This window comes from Pan troglodytes, chromosome 17 (assembly GCF_028858775.2).
Source record: "Pan troglodytes isolate AG18354 chromosome 17, NHGRI_mPanTro3-v2.0_pri, whole genome shotgun sequence".
Classification (NCBI taxonomy): Eukaryota; Metazoa; Chordata; class Mammalia; order Primates; family Hominidae; genus Pan; species Pan troglodytes.
Genome location: NC_072415.2, coordinates 69505892 through 69524804, shown reverse-complemented (window position 1 = coordinate 69524804; position 18913 = coordinate 69505892). Strand labels below are relative to the sequence as shown.

General features: G+C 44.6%; 1 protein-coding gene across 5 annotated transcripts in view; it reads left to right on the top strand.

Moving 5' to 3' along the window:
* Positions 1-18913, top strand: part of CCBE1 (collagen and calcium binding EGF domains 1) — a 297400-nt gene that overhangs the window by 235794 nt on the left and 42693 nt on the right. For all 5 annotated transcript variants that reach the window (XR_001711375.4, XR_001711376.4, XM_016933814.4 and 2 more), the window contains 2 exons: positions 8555-8655; positions 15405-15525. Coding sequence is in view for 3 of the 5 variants with exons in the window: in XM_016933814.4 (XP_016789303.1) it covers positions 8555-8655; positions 15405-15525 (222 nt within the window). In the remaining 2 variants the exon portion in view is untranslated. The remainder of the gene's footprint in view (positions 1-8554; positions 8656-15404; positions 15526-18913) is intronic.

Below are 18913 nucleotides of genomic sequence, written 5' to 3'. Positions count from 1 at the left end.
TGCAGTAATTCCTAGATCCTCCACCCACATTCCTCTTCAGTCCCCAAGGCAGCAAGCCCTGTGTATGGCCCTGCTGTGTGGTGCCCTGGCGGTGGCTGTAAGTCAGAGAAAATCAAAAAAGTTAGCTGGGTGTGGAGGCACATGCCTGGAGTCCCAGCTACTCAGGAGGCTGAGATGGGAGGATCACTTGAACCCAGGAGGTCTAGGCTGCAGTGAGCTACGATTGCTGTGGGTCAGAGTGCAGTGACAAGGTCTGCCCTGGTGAGAGACAGTCACCTGTGCCTCCAACCTTCAGCAGTGTGGGCCCAGAAAGGGCTGGGGGCAGGCTAGGGTGGGAAAGGGGGAAGGAAAAGGAAGTTCCCAGAAATTAGCAGTCTCTTGCTACGTCACCACTGGGACTACATGCACCTCTTTCCTTCCCTGAGAAATGAAATGTACTTCTTAAATATTTTTCAAGTAAAGTTTCAGATAAGTACAAGAAATCAAGAATTATTTTTAGTTGATGACCAGTGTGACCTCTGTGGCTAAGAATTCAGTAAAAATACCTGAGCAGTAGTAATATTAGAGGATCTATTTTACAGTGTTTTTTGGTATCTTCTCTAGTATTATTTGCGTTAAAGACATATTTTATCTCCACCGTTTACTGCAGCATTTCCCCACATGATGTTCTGCAGACCTGTGGGTTCCTGTGAGCTGTTAATAAGCATATCTTTCTTAAGGTCCTGTGTTTAGGTGTTTGGAGGAGTGTGCATCACTGCACCCACTTCCTAAGGGGTCACAATTAGAATGCACTAAAAGCCCAGAGAGATTGCCATTTAAAAAAAAAAATTAGGTCAGGTGTGGTGGCTCAAACCTGTAATCTCGGCACTTTGGGAGGCCAGGGTGGGAGGATCATTTGAGCTGTTCGAGACCAGCCTGGCCAACATAGTGAGACCCCATCTCTACTAAAAATTGTTTAAAAATTAGCTGAGCATAGTGGTACATGCCTGTAGTCCCAGCTACTCAGGAGGCTGAGGTGGGAGGATCACTTGAACTCAGGAGGTTGAGGCTGCAGTGAGTTATAATTGCACCACTGCACTCCACCCTGTCTCAAAAAGAAAAGAAAAGAAAAGAAACTTTGATTAAACCCAAAATTATTCCTACAGACACATCACAAGTGATGGTATCCTGAAAAACAGTTTAGAAAATATCAACTTAGCATCAAAGATCTTAGCTCTGGGGCCAAACAATAAGCCATCTGGTCAACGTTCAGGCAAGGATGTTGATATCAGCAGATGAAGCGGCCGGAGTCCAGAGAGGAGTGTTTTCTGTAGACTGCATGGCATCTGATGAATGGAAGTAGGATACTACCTTCCATTCTGCCATAATGAGAGACAGTTACAGGTGACTATAATGAGGGATGTCCTGTTTAATCAATAGCATTCTGCTGGTTATATCATTGAGCCTTACTGTAATTCAAAACTCATTGCAAAAGATGACACTTGGCAGCCGGGGATGGTAGCTCAGGCCTATAATCCCAGCACTTTGGGAGGCTGAGGCGGTAGGAACGCCTGAGGTCAGGAGTTCAAGACCAGCCTGGCCAACATGGTGAAACCCCGTCTCTACTAAAAATACAAAAAATTAGCTGGGCGTGGTGTCAGGTGCCTGTAATCCCAGCTACTTGGGAAGCTAAGGCAGGAGAATCGCTTGAACCCAGGAGGCTGAGGTTGCAGTGAGCCAAGATCACACCATTGCACTTGGCCTGGGCAACAAGGGTGAAACTCTGTCTCAAAAAAAAAAAAAAATAGATTACACTTGGCTGGGAATCCTCTCCTCTTTCTCTTCCATTGACATCCTTCCCCAAATATAGCAATTGCAAATAGTCTTTAAAAGGGAAACCTGATATAACTCCACTAAGGGTGCTCTCCAGCAGCACCCTTCTACAGTATTTTCAGTAATTTGTCTCCACTGAATTTATCACCTATGCACAGAGGACTAGCATTTGATTTTATATTTTAGTAAAACAAAATTGAAGCACCAGTAACCAGGAATATTTGAAAGTAGAAACTCAAGGGTAGAGAGAAGGGTAGAGGGAAGCGATTCATACACATAATTAAAATTATGAGAAAGGACAGGCCATTGTATGCCCTGAACATTAAAGTCATGATTCAAGAGATTGGACTGCTGGGAAGGTGGGGGCTGGCTTTGATGGTTCTGGCAAAAAAAAAAAAAAAAGTGCCTCCACTCTTCAGCAGTGTGGCCCAGCAAGGGGTGGCAGGGAAGGGGATCATTTCTTTAACAGCTGTGATGCAGTGGAAAGTTCCTAGGCTTGAGAGTTTGAAGTAATGCAGAACCAAAGTTGGTTCAGTATTAACTGAGCAACAGTGAGCGGGTCTCTGGGCCTCAGTTGCCTTATCTGTAAATGAGAAGGTTGAACTACATGAGCTTTGAAGACCCTTTCACCCTTTCAGACATTTTTCATAATTTGGTGTGACTTAACATAAGTGATACAAGCCCTGTGATTCCATGTGCAGACCTCATTTTTTTATTTTATTTTTATTTTATTATTTATTTATTTATTTATTTATTTATTTATTTATTTTTGAGACGGAGTCTCCCTCTGTCACCCAGGCTGGAGTGCAGTGGTGCGATCTCCGCTCACTGCAACCTCTGCCTCCCAGGTTCAAGCGATTCCCATCCCTCAGCCTCCCAAGTAGCTGGGATTACAGACGTGCGCCACCATGCCCAGCTAAAACTTTTTGTATTTTTGGTAGAGATGGGGTTTCACCATCTTGGCCAGGCTGGTCTTGAACTCCCGATCTCAGGCGATCTGCCTGCCTAGACCTCCCAATGTGCTGGGATTACAGGCGTGAGCCACAGCTCCTGGCCCACGCCTCATTTCTTAGTCCTCCATCTAAGAAATATGCCCAGCCTCCACACCTTCTAAGCAGAGAACTTTCCTCAAAATATCTAAAAGATGAATTATTACACATCCAAACATTCAATTCAGCAATAAGAAATGTCACAGGCCAAAAAGAGTCCCACATTCCGGAACATCAGAAGCTGATAAGCATTTTCATCTGTTTTGGACTAATAGTAAGCTCAATATTTCGTTATGGTCATTTTGTTATGAATTGAGAGTGATTCTTGAGTATAACCACATGTGATCTGAAATCATCTCTTCCTCCTTGGTTTTCCTTTTTAACTTTGCATATCTAATGCCTGTATTGTTACAATCAGAGGAATTTGAAATCAAACATAACCTCAGCTGGTTGTTAGGAATGCAGGAGGAGAGAAGGGAGGGTGGCCCCAGGACTGCCTCTGAGGCTTGAGAGGTTGCAATCCACTGGCTTCAGGCTCAGTGAGACAAGCTGTCTGGCTAATGGACATTCAGTCACTTTGATTTTCTCTTTGAAAATATGTAGCCGGAGCCAGTTTAGTCACCCCAGGGAGTCTGTAGCCTCAATAGGGAGACAAATTAAGGAAATGTTGGCTCCAATAGTAATTAGCTTGCCAGTCTTTATTTTTCAACTTTTGTTTATTTTCTGATAACGTGACCGTGACCCCTGGCATCACTTATTACAGGTCAGTGTCAGATGGCCAGGTGTTTCATATTACTTTCAAGCTCCACTAATCCATAGATCAGCGGTTCTCAACCTTGCAATTACCTGGGGAGCTTTTTTAAAAATGCTGATACTGTTGCCTTGCCATCCCCAGACGGGTGGTGTGCAGCAGAATTCATATTTTAAAAGCCCTCCAGGTGATTGTAATGTGCCTCTGGGGTTGGATATTACAGCCAGAACACAAATCTGCACGATCAACTTTTAAACACAACCATGCTTTGTTCATTTCTAACACTGCCCATATAAAATATTTCAGGAACATTGTTTGGTTTTTCTAAGATAACTAAGGCATTACAACTTCTAATGCTTAGGATAGACGTCCTGGTCAACTTCAGGAAAAATTAGAGCTTCATGCCCCCATGTGGCTAATCAATAATATTGCACCTTTAAAATCTGAACAAGTTGAAGAAAAAATGTTAAGTGATACCATCCTAGGCTTTTCCCAGAAGTGTGACCACAGCATTAGTTGAGAGGATTGAAAACATGCAGCGATATCTACCCCAATTTCTAAATAAACTGTCAATGTAGCATATGTGAGATTATTTGTAGCTCCATGTTGACATTATTGCAGACAAATTACAAGGTGGATGTGACCCCGTCATCAGAGTAGGTTTTATGTTCCAGGTCTACATATACAAAAGGTATGAGTCCTTGTTTATCTTTAAACCCTTGAGAGCTGTATTGAAAAGGTGATGAGGTCCCAACCCCACATATCTGATTTTGTAGAGAACTGAATCATAGTAATACCAACAATAAATAACATAAAAATGAGTACTGTGAATAGAGCTCTTAACATAAGCTGGGCACTGTTCTGGGAACCTACATATCTTATCACTGGCTCCTCGTAGCAGCTCCAAGTGATAGGTGCTGTTACCTTTTTACCGTTCAAAGAATGGGCATTCACAGAAACCATGACTTGTCCAATTTAAAAGGTACTAGTTAGCAGCATCAGTATTCAAGTTCTGATCATGTAACTCCACCAGCGCCTACTCTCCTTACTACCATGCTGTGTACTTCTGCGTCAGAGGAGCTTCAAGTCTTCTGGATAATGTTAATCTTTGTTCACTGTGTTCTGACAATTCCACAAAGGAACAGAAAACAGCCCAGGAATTTGCATGTAACAGGTCACTCTGCAGAACTTCTGCCCTGGAGCCTGGCCGGCAGATAGCTCTCAGGTGTTCTCAACAGAATTCCCAATAGCAGGCTCACTGCGTGCACCCACTCCTCCAAAACGGCCAGCTGGGACCCAGTTGAGTTCGTGGTCTCTTCACACAGCAATCTGAAAGACCTAAGGCAAGTTACTGTCTCTCTCTGGATCTCACTGTCATCTACAAAAGAGATTGAACTAAAGATACGTTCTAACATTCCATGATCTAAATGAAATAGTCGAGAATCTGGTAAAGAGGTTTATCTTATCATGAAGCTGTTGAATTGGTTAATCACATTAACACTTGGAAAATTTAACTGAGTGTGTAAAAGTAAAAGTGGACAGAAACATGAGCTTGTAACTTTTGTTCATGGCGGCCCAGCTCTGCCAACAGGGCTAGATTCTTAAAGATGAATTGAAAATTGTTAAACAGATATCCTCACTTATTTTGCATTCTCAGTGCCTGACACAGGACCTGGCTAACAGCAGATGCTCCATAGATGGATAAGAGGAAGGAAAGTTTGGATGGATGGACAGACGGATTGATAAGTGGTTAGGAAGATGGAATGGATGGGAAGATGGATGGAAGGATGGATGGATGGTTGGATGGATGGATAGATGGATGGATGGATGGATGGATTGATGGACAGACTAGATTGATGATGGTATTCTATAAATTGACCAGTAGATGAGATGGAGTGGATGAAAGACTAGTTGGGAAAGATGGATGTCATTCATCTGTCCTTAGGTATTAACATAATAAACCTGGAGCCTGGGTCATCTTTTCATGCAAGAGCCCACCATTTCCTGCAGTCAGCACAACCAAAGTTAAGGCGTCAGCCCTTTACAACTAAGTATATTATTGCATGGAAATTTGCCTGCCTTACTCTGTTGGAGATTGAGCTAAATAATTCTGGTTCTCAGGAGTATTCAAGTTCCATAGGATTATAAATTGGTACATTGAACAGGGGTAAAAAACCCAAAGGAAACCATCTGATTTGTGGAAAAGGTATTGGACTAAATTTCAGGACAACTCCATTCTAAACCCACCTCAGATACTTGCTAGGTGACCTTCAGGAAGTCGCCAGACCTCAGTTTCCTCATTTTGTTATTCATGTCCATACTGTTATTCTAGGGTTCTGGGATTATCAGGCAAAGGAAATTTAAGGGGTTTGGTGGGCCTGAAAACTGCTGGGCATCGCCTCCCATCTACCTACAACCAAGCTGTGCGCTGAGGGCTTTCCGTGCATTACCTTGCGCAGTCATCACAGCAGCCACATGTAGTGGGAATTGTAATTCCAGGGCTGTGGTCGAGGCAGGTGGGGTTTGTGGAGGCCAAGTAACCTGCCCAAGGTCGCTGAGCCTATTCAGTGACAGAGATGGGACCTGCACCCAGAACAGTGGGACTCAAGTTTGTGCTGGTGATCAGTTCACTCCACCATCTCTGATACAAGCCCTTCCCTATTCGCCCTTACTGCTCAGCTCGTTATCACACAGCTGCAGTGAGTCAAAACCATCCCTCCAGTGTGCCAATTGAAGGGAGTACAGGTGAGGAAGCTACGGGAATTCGCCTAGAAAGCAGGCATTACCAAGATGGCCCTGTTATGTTGGTTACACATAAAGTGGATTTTAAAAAACTGCCACTTTTGCAGAGGTTCAAGTGTTTTTCTCCGATGACACATTCAAAACCTGCCTAAAGAGCTAGGTTGACCCTGTATATTCAACAATTACACTGTCACTTGTGGAAACTCAACTACACAGCATGGCATCATTTGTGTCAACCTGCTGGCTTGAGAAATGTGTACCTAGCTCGGGTGCTGCCAGCCCCAGGTCTCCCATGGTGCAGGGATGGTGGTGCAGCGGGTAAGCTCTGAAACTGCCTGCTGCTGTGCTGAAGGTGCACAGTCTGAGAGCTCAGCTGCCAGATTGCCTCTGGGCCTGCTCACCTCCCAAAGGGCAGAAGCCCTGGTCACTACATATGTCACCAGGGAGAGGACTGGGCAGTCGGGCTGTGTCAGGAAGTTTTGCCTGCATGTGGGCTGCCCTCATGCCCATCTCTCCCTCCATCCATTCAAGTGTCTGTTTCCTAGGGTTGCCATAGCAAAATGCCACAAATTAAGTGGCTGAAACAGAAATTTATCTCTGGTCTGAGGTTAGAAGTCTGAGATGTCAGCAGGGTTGGTTTCTTCTAACAGCTGTGCAGGACAATCCATTCCATGCCTTTCCCCAGCATCTGGTCATCAGCGGGCAATTTTTGGTGTTCCTTGGCTTCCACTGCCTCTCACCTCTGCCTTCATCTTCACATAGCATTCTTCCTGTGCACAAGTTTCTTTGTATAAAGACACCAATCATATTGGACTAGGATCCAATCCTACTCCAGTATAACTTCATCTTAACTGATTTTATCTGAAGTGATCCTGTTTCCAAATAAAGTCACATTCTAAAGCACTGGGAATCAGGACACAATTCAACCTGTAACAGTCCATTTCCCAAAGATTTTTCGAGCATCCATTATGTGAGATACCAAGAAGTGAGCCTGGTTCTTAGGCAGCTTACATGGTGGCATGCGCCCTAAGAGACGCTCTCCAGGGAGGCCTAGAAGACCAGCCTGTGAGTGGGAGGGACACACGGTAAATGCTGCCTGATTTTCAGACTTCCGTGGGTAGAGAGCAGGCTTCATGGAACATTTGATCTGCGTCTTGGTGGGATTCAACAAGTGGAGATGGAACAGAGGGCTTTGCAGAAGAGAGGAACAGTAAGAAGCAAAGTATATGGGCCAGGAAGCACAAGAGATGGTCACGCATTACCCGACTTCCCCAGTCTGCGTTCTAGATAGTCGTGGTTATTATGTCACACAAAGAGCAAACCTGGCCCGACGCCAAAGGGCTGCTAAGCGAGGAGAGTTTATGCTTCCCTGGGTGTCAACTGTCCTGCCTGCCTGAACAAAACACCCTCAACCTAGCACTTTCAGCCCACACTGCTGCCACCTTTGGCACGACCTTGGCAGTCTGTGCAAGGTCCTCAGCAGCAAGGTGACCCAGGTGTCTGGTCTCCCCAGCATGCAGGCTTAAGTAGGCCATTCCAGTGCCAGGAAGAAGAGAGCTGTCTGTATTCTTGGCCAGATCACCATTTACTTCACCTGGTTTTCCTTTAGCAAAGAATGTTTTTACAAAAAGCCCATAGAGCACCTAGTGTTCTACAGCAGGGCTTTGGGACCCTTTGCAGTGGTTGGGCCCGACTGCGTTTCCATTGCTGTCCTGAATGGCCCCAGATGGAGTGGCGAAGTATCTGGGGCATTTCCCATCCTGGCCTCACGCGTCAGTGAGGTCAGCTCCCGGCCCACTGCTGTGCTCCCTTTGAAGAATTGGATTAGCAGAGGTGATAAAGGCAGCTTTGAGGCCCAGTGCCTGCACTTGGGGAATATTGACAGTGTGTGAACATTAGCCCTTTAAGGGGAGTATAAATCATGTCAGATTTATAGAGCCTGCCTTCTGGAAAAGCACTGATAAAAGGCCATGGTACGCATTTTCACACATGAAAGGAAGATCAGGGTCTTCCTGGCATGTCTAAATAGGAACAGCTGAGCTGAGCTTCTAGCAGGGCCCCTCTCCCTCTGTCCTCCCCTCTTCGCTGACCCTGGGGCATGCTGGCAGGACCCGAGAGCTGTAAAATCACCCACAGTTGAGCCCTCGCATGTCCCGCTGTCAGCTACTCTGTCCCTGGGACCGCCCTTCCCGATGCTGTCTCTCTGGGTCTGACTTGCATCCAGCCTCCCAGACAGGACTGAGCCTATCTCCTTTCTCAGGCCATGAGAAGTCTGAGAACGTGGTGAAAGCCGGAACTTGCTGTGCCACATGCAAGGAGTTCTACCAGATGAAGCAGACCGTGCTGCAGCTGAAGCAAAAGGTACGTGCCGCTGGGGTGGGAACGATGATGCCTGATGGAAGGAGGGCTTGGCCAAGGCCAGGTGGAAGGATATTTACAAATAAGAAAATATCCACATTGAGCATTCACGCAGTTGATGCCAGTGAGGTTTGCATGGACTTGGGATGCTTTGCCCACCCTCAGAGCCATCCAAGGGGCATCAGGACACAATGATGGCAAGGGATTGCAGAGGCAATTATTAAAATGGACACTAGGTAAGGGACACGTGGCAAAGCCATAGATAAGGTGAGCTACGGCTATTGCAACTTCTCATAAAATAAATTTCCAGCCGGGTGCAGTGACTCACGCCTGTAATCCTAGCACTTTGGGAGGCTGAGGCAGGTGGATCACCTGAGGTCAGGAGTTCAAGACCAGCCTAGCTAACATGGTTAAACCCCATCTCTACTAAAAAATACAAAAATTAGCTGGGTGTGGTGGTGGGCACCTGTAATCCCAGCTACTTGGTAGGCTGAGGCAGGAGAATTGCTTGAACCTGGGAGGCAGAGGTTGCAGTGAGCTGAGACCACTCCATTGCAGTCCAGCCTGGGCAACAAGAGTGAAACTCCAACTCAAAACAAATTTCCAGGCATGGCCTCGGAAAGTCCATAGATTATGGAAATAATCTATGTGCCTTAGGGAATACATGTGCCTAAGTAATTCTATTTTATCTAAGATCTGTACATTATTTATAGAGAATATTGTCTCTATAAACTGCCATAAGCTGGTGAGGAACTTCTGCAGCAGCTTTCTTTTTCACTTTTGAAAATTATAGCCTATGCCCTTTCTGAGTTCCCTGCACCTAGAAAAGCAGCCCTGTGGGTACTTTGTGTCACCAAGGATGAGGACTAATGCACTTTATAAAAGGCTGTCCGAATGCCTGACGGTATAGCAGATTTCTAGTAACACCGTTCTGCCGTGAGTAATGCCCCGGGATGGGTGTGGCAATCTGACTTCTTGAACAACTGTCCTGGACCCAGATAAACAGTATTTATTCTACCTAAGATTGCTCAATTTGCTAGTTTGTCAGGGACTCAGAAATCACCCTTAGACTGATAAAACATCTTCTTGTTTTGTTTGTTTAACGGCTTCCAGTCAAGGCTCTTAGCACATCAGAGAGGTGTATCTGCCCTGTTGAACTTTGGCATCCAGTGATTCTAAAGGGCTTGAGAGTAAGCCTGAGATGGTATCTCTTTCCCATGTTCAACAAACATGCAGCCAGCCCCTAATGAAAACCACAGCTACCAGTTCAGTAGATCAACAGGCTGAGAAGAGAAATGGTTTGCAGGCCTTCTTTACGACACTGATGACGTGATCTGCTTAACAGAAACATGTACATATCTGATGGATAATTATGAATAAAACATAGATTTAACCCTAAATAGCTTATGATCCTAATAGGAAGACTAGGCAGAAAACCTTGTCTATCACTATAAACACAGAGACATAAATAAATACATCCAACATAGATATCCCCAGCTTGAGCTTAGGTTGATGTTAGTTGTATTGAACAAACCCAGAGAAGGGTTCGAGGAAGAAGTAAGTTTGCATTTCATAAGCCAGAAGGGCTTGGGTTAGGCAGTCGATCAATATCTCCAGATGTACCTCTCAAGGCATAAAGCTACCGTCACTTTCCTTCCCTGGAAATAATCTGTGTGCCTTAGGGAATTTATTTCCAGCCAGGATGATCTTTAGGAACGGGGGGCTAAATAGCGCAAGTCATTCAGAAATTCAGTTGCTAAATCAAAGTGTGGTTTTCCCTTAATCTCCTTGCCATGTTTTTTTGTGATGTATAAAAATAAAGAAGTGGAGAAACTTGCATTGAAATACTTGTCACCCTCAAGGACCCTGCTGGAGAGCTACATAAAAATCCACGAGGTCATCTTAATACTCCAGTAACTCTTATGCAATTGAGTTGGACTAGCATCATTCTACCTTATACCAAAATCTTTCTGCAAATGCATTGTGGCAATCCCAAGCTAATGTAGACTTTCAAGGAATGTTATGAGGAGCAATTTATTTCTAAAGGTTCCTATTAGAATGTCTTGCATTCCACAGCCCAGAAAGCGTTATATCCAGAATCACATTTAATTAGCACCATGACCCAGTGGAAAAGATACTGATGGTCTTAGAGAGGTGCAATAACCGTCCGAGAGGGCAGGCCTAAAACCTAGGTCCTCTCATTTCTACTCCTGTGCCAGTGTTTGAACTGTCCGTTGGTTTTGTTGTTTTTGTTTTGTTTTGAGATGAAGTCTCGCTCTGTCGCCCAGGCTGGAGTGCAGTGGCGTGATCTCTGCTCACTGCAACCTCTGCCTCCCAGGTTCAAGCAATTCTCTGCCTCAGCCTCCCGGGTAGCTGGGATTACAGGTGCCTACCACCATGCCAGGCTAATTTTTTTTGTATTTTTAGTGGAGACAGGGTTTCTCTATGTTGGCCAGGATGGTCTTGAACTCCTGACCTCATCATCCACCCGCCTCGGCCTCCCAAAGGCCTGGGATTACAGGCATGAGCCACTGTGCCTGGCCTTTCAGTTGGTTTTTAATGTCGTCTTGCTGCTGCTAATGCCATTTGTTCACAAAAGAACATAGGACATCTGCCCAAATAAACATTAGCCAAGAAGGAGATGCTAGCAGTGCTAGACCATGGCCAACCCCACAGCATGAAACGGTGTTTAAACACCTTGAACCACACCACAAACATCCAGTCGGCAACATTCCAACCATGGGAAACACGACAGGTCAAATGCCCTGGGTTCTGGCAGTCTGCAGACAACAGGAAACTTAAAGGACCTATCACTTTTTAAATGAGCCACACTAAACCATAATATCTAGGCATGCACAGCTGGGTAATACATTATTTTTTAAAACATAGGTAGTTATTACTATGAAAGGAAAGTGGTGACTTGTTGGGGAAGGGAGGAGACTGATTGGGATGGGGCACGTGGAAGGAGGGGGTCTAGGGGTGGCTGGCAAAGTTCTGTTGGATTGATTTGGGAGTTCTTTAAAAGGGTGCTTACTTTTTTTATTTTTAAGTTCTGGGGCACATATGCAGGATGGGCGGGTTTTTTACACAGGTAAACATGTGCCATGGTGGTTTGCTGCAACTGAAGAGGTGCTTGCTTTATAACAATTTGCTAAGTTATATATTTGTGTTGTGAAGTTTCCAGGTTCTTTGCTTTATTTTGCAATAAAAACATGTTTTTAAATGGTGTATAGACCTCAGTGCCTCCACCTCCACCACTTCTTCTGTGGTGTGGGAAGAAAACAAGTGATGTGGTGAGAAAGGGAGAGTGTGGGGATAGATTTGATGCCTGTCATTTAACTTTTAGATGGGTCTCTGTCCCGCGAGAGCGCTTAAAATTCAGAGCCAACTCTACTGTCCATTTTTTTTTTTAAGTTGCTTGTGTTCTGGCAGCAGGGACTATCAGATTTGAGAGTGAAATTGCTGCAGAGAGTTCCCTGGGAAGGGAGACTCCACAAAGAGAGGCCTGGCACTCAAGCCTGCACTCAGCCTGTCATGGGTTGACTGGTGTGCTCGGCCTCCCTGGGTGGCTGCCTGGAGAGTTGAGAATCTCTCTCTCTACTCTTAAACCAGTGACTCTCCCCACGTTGAGCAGTTGAGGGAAGTGTGGATAATCATTCAGGAAGTGCTCGTTGAGCACCTACTGTGTGCTGGGAAATGGGGAAATACAAAACACTGTGGAGAGGATTCTGCCTGAAATAAACTTACTATCTTATGGGGAAACCATGCCAACGGTGTTAAATCAGCAAACAATGGCCAAATGAAGTGGGGCCAACAGTTAGGCCTGAGAATTTAGAGGCCCCTAAGATTTCAAGTGAGTACATTTGCAACCCGATGGCTGCACCTGCTCGGTCTAGCATCACCTTTGCCTCAGGTGGTTATATGGCTTCTCAATAATGTGTGGTTTCCTCTGCTACTCTATAAAATGGGTCTTCCCAGGATTATTGGGAATCCATATTAAACTGACTGTAGGCTGGGTGCAGTGGCTCATGCCTGTAATCCCAGTACTTTGGGAAGCCAAGGCGGGCAGATCACTTGAGGTCAAGAGATACAGACCAGTCTGGCCAACATAGTGAAACCCCATCTCTACTAAAAATACAAAAATTAGTTGGGTGTGGTGGCGGGAGCCTGTAATCTCCATCTACTCGGGAGGCTGAGGCAGGAGAATCACTTGAACCTGGAAGGCAGAGGTTGTAGTGAACTGAGATTGCACAACTGCACTCCAGCCTGGGTGATAGAGTGAGACTCTGTCTCAAAACAAAATTTAAAAAGTGACTGTAGGTTGCCGCTTGGTTTAATGGTTAGGAGCACAGATTCTGGAAGCAGACTGGCTAAGTTTAAATTCTAGACCCACCATTTGCTGGCTGTGTGACTCTCGGTAAGTTACCTAACCTCTCTGTGCCTCAGTTCTACCTTTAAAAAACGACAACATTAATACCCACTGCCTAAGGATTTTATGATAATCAAATGTGAATATTTACAAAGGACTGAGAACAGCGCCATCCATCTAGAAAGAGCTCTACAAATGTTTAGCAAGTAAAAATATTATTTATTAGCACTCTTTACAAAGTACCTTCAAGAGGCATCTCATGGATTCATCCCGACAGCTCTTTGAGGCAAAAGCTCTCTAACAAAGGCTAATATGAGATAAATGATATGCATAATTCCATTGACTGGAATCCGGGAGAAATGCAGACTCTTTTTACATTACTACAACCTTCCTCCCAAACTCCTGCCATTCCCACAGCCCATCGTCTGCTGTGTTTATGCAGAAAGTGGGGCCAGAGATTCTGGACAGCCGCCTCTAAAGTGCCAGTGCCTTCATTCTGCACTCCTGCTGCCACACAGAGGGGCTGAAGGGAACCAGCATGCAGCCACCCAGCAGGAGGTCAGCCGGGACACTGAGGTCAACATTTGCCACCTTACCTCATCACTTTTTCAAGAGGCCAAATCAAGCAAAGAGGACTGGGGGAAATAGGTGGGGAATAGGGGAGCATCTCTGGAGCCCATCTGTGTGCAGGCCTCATCCTGAGGTTCTGTTTACAAAATTTTAAATACGAAGACTTGATCATGTGTCGAAACTGCACATTTTGTAGACTTGGAAGGATGAAGGGACTTACCAAAGTCACACAGCTACTTAGGAACAAAGTCAGGAGCAGCCCCCAGACAGCATTTCTTTTTTTTTTTTTTTGGACAGAGTCTCACTCTGTTGCCCAGGCTGGAGTGGAGTGCAGTGATGCGATCTCGGCTCACTGCAACCTCCACTTCCTGGGTCCAAGCAATTCTCCTGCCTTAGCCTCGCAAGTAGCCGGGACTACAGGCGTGCACCACCATGCCTAGCTAATTTTTGTATTTTTAGTGGAGATAGTGTTCCACCATGTTGGCCAGGCTGGTCTCGAACTCTTGACCTCAAGTGATCCACCCGCCTTGGCCTCCCAAATTGCTGGGATTAGAGACATGAGCCACAGTGCCCAGGCCCCCAGACAGCATTTCTGCTGGTCTATGACAACGGCTGGACACTGAGTCAGGCACGTTAAAGACAACATCACTTTAACCCTCCAGCAGTGCCTCTAGGTGGCCGTTACCATCCCCATTTTATAGATGAGGAAATCCAGGTTGTGTAGCTTACCCAAGATCCCACAGGTAGAAAGTGGCAGGGCTCAGATTTAAAGGTAAGTCTGCCTTATTCCAAGGCCCAAGAGTGGGACCCACATTTCAGTTTCTTAGTTGGAAGCAGATGATAAAATTGGATCAGGCTTCAGCTGCCAGTGTTGACCCACTGCCTCATGGTTGCAGTAGATTTACTGATACATTTCCCTCACTCACTGAGGGAAGAGGTTCACTCCTTTCCTCCCCAGGGCCACAGGTACCCACCTGCAGGTTGTGGTGGTCTATTGCTATGACACAGTGATGTCAGCACCATTTTAAATATATCCCAGGCACACAGTGGTGACTCTGAATCATGAGCCCTGACTTGAAGTTGTACAAAGCTGGCTTTCAGATTGCACAAGATTTTGATTCTTACAGTCATCCCTACTGAATTCTGAGTAACAATCACAGGGGAATTGTATTAGGGATCTCTAGAGGGACAGAACTAATGGGATAGATGTGTATATGAAAGGGAGTTTATTAAGGAGAATTGACTCCCATGATCACAAAGTGTCAAAGAATTTGTGGACACATTTTACAACCACCACAGTCACGATTGCCCAGTTGTACTGAAGGTCAGCCCTGAGTGTGCTGGGGAACCGTCAGCCATGTTCTCGGTCCTAACTCCCAAGGCTGAGAGTTCTTTAAGGGCAGGAACCATGTCTTGGTCACCACTGTAGCCACAGAACCAAGCCAGGACCTGCACATAGTAGGTGTTCAATAAATGTTTGAGACATAAAATAGGTCATTGAAAAATTGAGAGTATGAAATAAGTAGATCCCATTAATTATGGTAATAATGAGTTCTAGTGATATCTAGGCCATCTGGAGCTTATCTAAGCTCACCTACTAACTAGCTGAGTAATGTCATACAAGTTATTTGCCCTAGAAGGCCTCTAGGTTTAGAAAGAGGCTCTTTATAGTTTCTCTGAGCTCTAACTAGCTCTAGTAAAAAGTATATACATATGTCTCATGAAAAGGCTTTGCAGCTTCTCCCACCAAGACAAATGCCGAGGCTCTCTTCTGCCATTGCTTCCTGACCGAGGCTTCCTCTTCTCCTTGCAGATTGCTCTGCTCCCCAACAATGCAGCTGACCTGGGCAAGTATATCACTGGTGACAAGGTGCTGGCCTCAAACACCTACCTTCCAGGACCTCCTGGCCTGCCTGGGGGCCAGGGCCCTCCCGGTGAGTGTGGAGGAGGGCACAGGAGGGTGATCACCAACAGAAAAAGCCTGCCAAAAGCTCACATTTGCTGGGGCCTGGACAGTGTTCTCCAGTTTCCATCGAGGAGAAACAAGGCAGGTGTCCATGGGACTGCCACACACCCATGCAATGAGAGAGCCTGGGAAATAGGCCCTCAAGCCTGAGAAACTCTCATAGCCAATAGCAATGTGGGAGAAAAAGCTCATTGTCCTGGGATTGGATAAGATTCCTAAAGATCATTTTAAGTTAAAAAAACCAAATGAAAACTATCTTAAACCTTTTTCTGGAAAAATTTTAACATATACAAAAATGGAACAGTATTATGAACCCCCCCTGCTTGGGGCTCCTCACCCAATTCTAACAACTCAGAGCCAGCCTCTTCCTACTGCTCCCCAGTCTTCCTTCCACCTTTCCTTATTTGTTCGCATATTTATACCTATATTCATTTTTATACCTAGCTATATGTTTTTACAAGTCAACTGTATTGACATACAAATGACATGTACTCATTTAAATTACCGTTCAAATTTTGACAGATGTATTTACCCATGTAACTCCCATCCTATATTTCAAGATATAGAACATTTCTATCACCCCAGAAATTTCCCTTCTGTCCATGTGCACATGTCCACTTCCCCAACTCCCAGTCTAGGCAGACGCTGACCTGCTTTCTTTCACTGTAGTTTTACCTGTTCTAGAACTCCATATCACTAGAATCTTTATATATATACACATATATACACACACATATATACGTATGTGTGTATATATATGTGTGTATAAAGAAATTCTTATGAATGTGTACTTTCAGCTTCTTTCATTCAGTATACTGTTTCTGAATATTCACCCTTATTAACTGGATGAAAATCCCGAACATCCTATCATTTCATCAGGAAATATACAATGAGAACTTAAAAAAATAGTTCCAAGTTATTTTATATTTTTAGTACCTCCATAGATAGAGCAATAGACTTTTTTCTCCACACTGGTAAGGGAAATGACTTTAGTGTTAGCAAATGATTCTAAACCTTTGAGTGCCTTATCCCTGGCTATCATTGCTTAGCAGTGTGCTAGGCATTATGAATGACCTCTTGACATCCTAATTGGGAAGACCAGACACATAGAGCATATGCAAATAGAATAAAACAGTACCCACATGCCCTCCAGGTAAGTGCACAGATGCTTCCTGCTGTGGGAGCCTGAAGGGAGCGAGCACTGTAGTCTGCAGTGGTCAGCGGCATTTAGGTTTGATCTGGACATGGCAGACTGGTAGAATTTGCCCAAGGAGGAAGGACACAGGTGGGTTTTCGGTTGGAAAGTCAGCAAGAACAAAAGCTCAGAGTTCTTCACGGAGGATTTGTGTGTTTTCTCTCCACTTATGTCTTAAACTCTTGAAACACAAGCCTGAGTCTCTGTCCATCCAGAGAATAAGACGATTCAGGATTTGGCTTATCCTCGTTCATTCCCTTGGCCTGAGGTACTCTGGGTCATGGTGGAGTTTTCACCAGCAAACACTTCACACAGGCACCCTCTGGCTGCTTCTAAACAGACTGGGGTCTCTCCTTATAAACTGCTTCCTAGCATAGTGCTCTCCACCCTCCTCAAAGAGAATGCTCTTGCTTTGCTTCTCTGGAGGAAGTCAACTCCAGGCTATAGATCACTAGAACAAAACCACCTGTAGGAGCAGGGGAGCCATTGGCTGTCTTGCTTAATGAATGCCTTGCAAGCTTTCTTCTCCAATGCTGCCATCTGGCTTGTAACATGGTTTGAGCTGTCCAGGGTCCTTGATGGAGCAGAGAATGATTGAGGATGAATAAGCTTTTGCAACAGACCCGGCCTTTGAATGGGGACATTCCAAACCCATTTCCTTCTCTCTCTTAACTTCTAGTGTTTGTGGTACCCACCACTGAGACTTATTAGGGAAGCTAGAAAGCAAATAGGCTTTCTCTCACCCTTAAATAAAAGTCCAGTTCCGAGGCCTGTGGTGAATCAGACTGGAGCACTAATACAGGAAACTACTCTGGGTTGGAATCTGCTTAGCTTTGGTGGTAAGGGGGCGGCTGCTGCTTTCTGGCCTCCACTGTCATACATAAGGTGCTGCCATTTGTACATTAAAGTCCCACATTTCAAAGGCACTTGACATACTGTGATCTCTGTAGTGTACTGATTGTGTAAATGTGGGTGAGATATTATCTCTGGCCTCTTTTTTGTGCTACTGGAGGTAAAATATTTAGTAAAAGGAGGCATCTGGCACCCTTCCCAAACTCATTGTAGATATACCTGGAACCAGTATTAAGAGTAGGGGTGTGAGACATGTTTGGATGGAACATCGACTGCTTTTAACTTTGGCGTAATTATTCTGTGAACTAAAAAAGACTTATCTAAATATGAAAAGTTTAAAGTCTCCGTTTCTTTGTTTTATTTGCTGGAGTCTGACTGTCATTCCATCTTGTCACTGCTCTGTCAGTACTAGGGGTTAGGTATGATCAAAAAGCAATTACTATGTGCATTTAAAAGAACAATTATGAGACAAGTATAGTATAACAATCTTCTCAGTCTCTTCAATGCAATCTCTTAGTAAAAAACATTTGCTAAGCAGCCCACTATGTATCCAGGACTATCTGAGGATATGCTAATAAATAAGACACAATTCAGGCTCTCACAGAGCTGATTATCTAAAATGGGTTAAAACACAATGTCCTTCTGCATGCAGAAGAATGAGGTTGGACCCTAACCTTACACCATCTGCAAAAATTAACTCAAAATGGATTAAAGAGTGAAATGTAAGACCCCAAAACTATGAAAATCCTAGAAGAAAACATAGAGGAAAGCTTCATGACATTGGATTTGGTGATGAGTTCTTGGATATGACCCCAAAAGCATAGGCAGCAAAAGCAGTAGATGAATGGGACTACATCAAACTTAAATTTCTGTGTCTCAAATCAAACAATCAACAGGGCAAAAACAACCTACAGGATGGAAGAAAATAATTATAAGTCATATATCTGATAAGGGGTTAATATCTAGGATATATAAGAACTTCAATATTCAACAAAAAAGTACCTGATTAAAAAGATGGGAAAAGGACTTGAATAGACATTTCTCCAAAGAAAACATACAAATGGCCAAAAACCATATTAAAAGATACTCAACATCACTGATCATTAGAGCATTGCAAACCAAAACTACAGTGAGATGCCATCCCACACCCATTAGGATGGCCACTATTTTTGAAAAAATACAAGCTTGGGAGACATAGGGAGACCCTGTCTGTATAAGAGAAAATTTAAACTAGCCAGGCTATAGTCCCAGCTACTCAGGAGGCTGAGGGGTAGAAGATCGCTTAAGCCCAGGAGGTCGAGGCTACAGT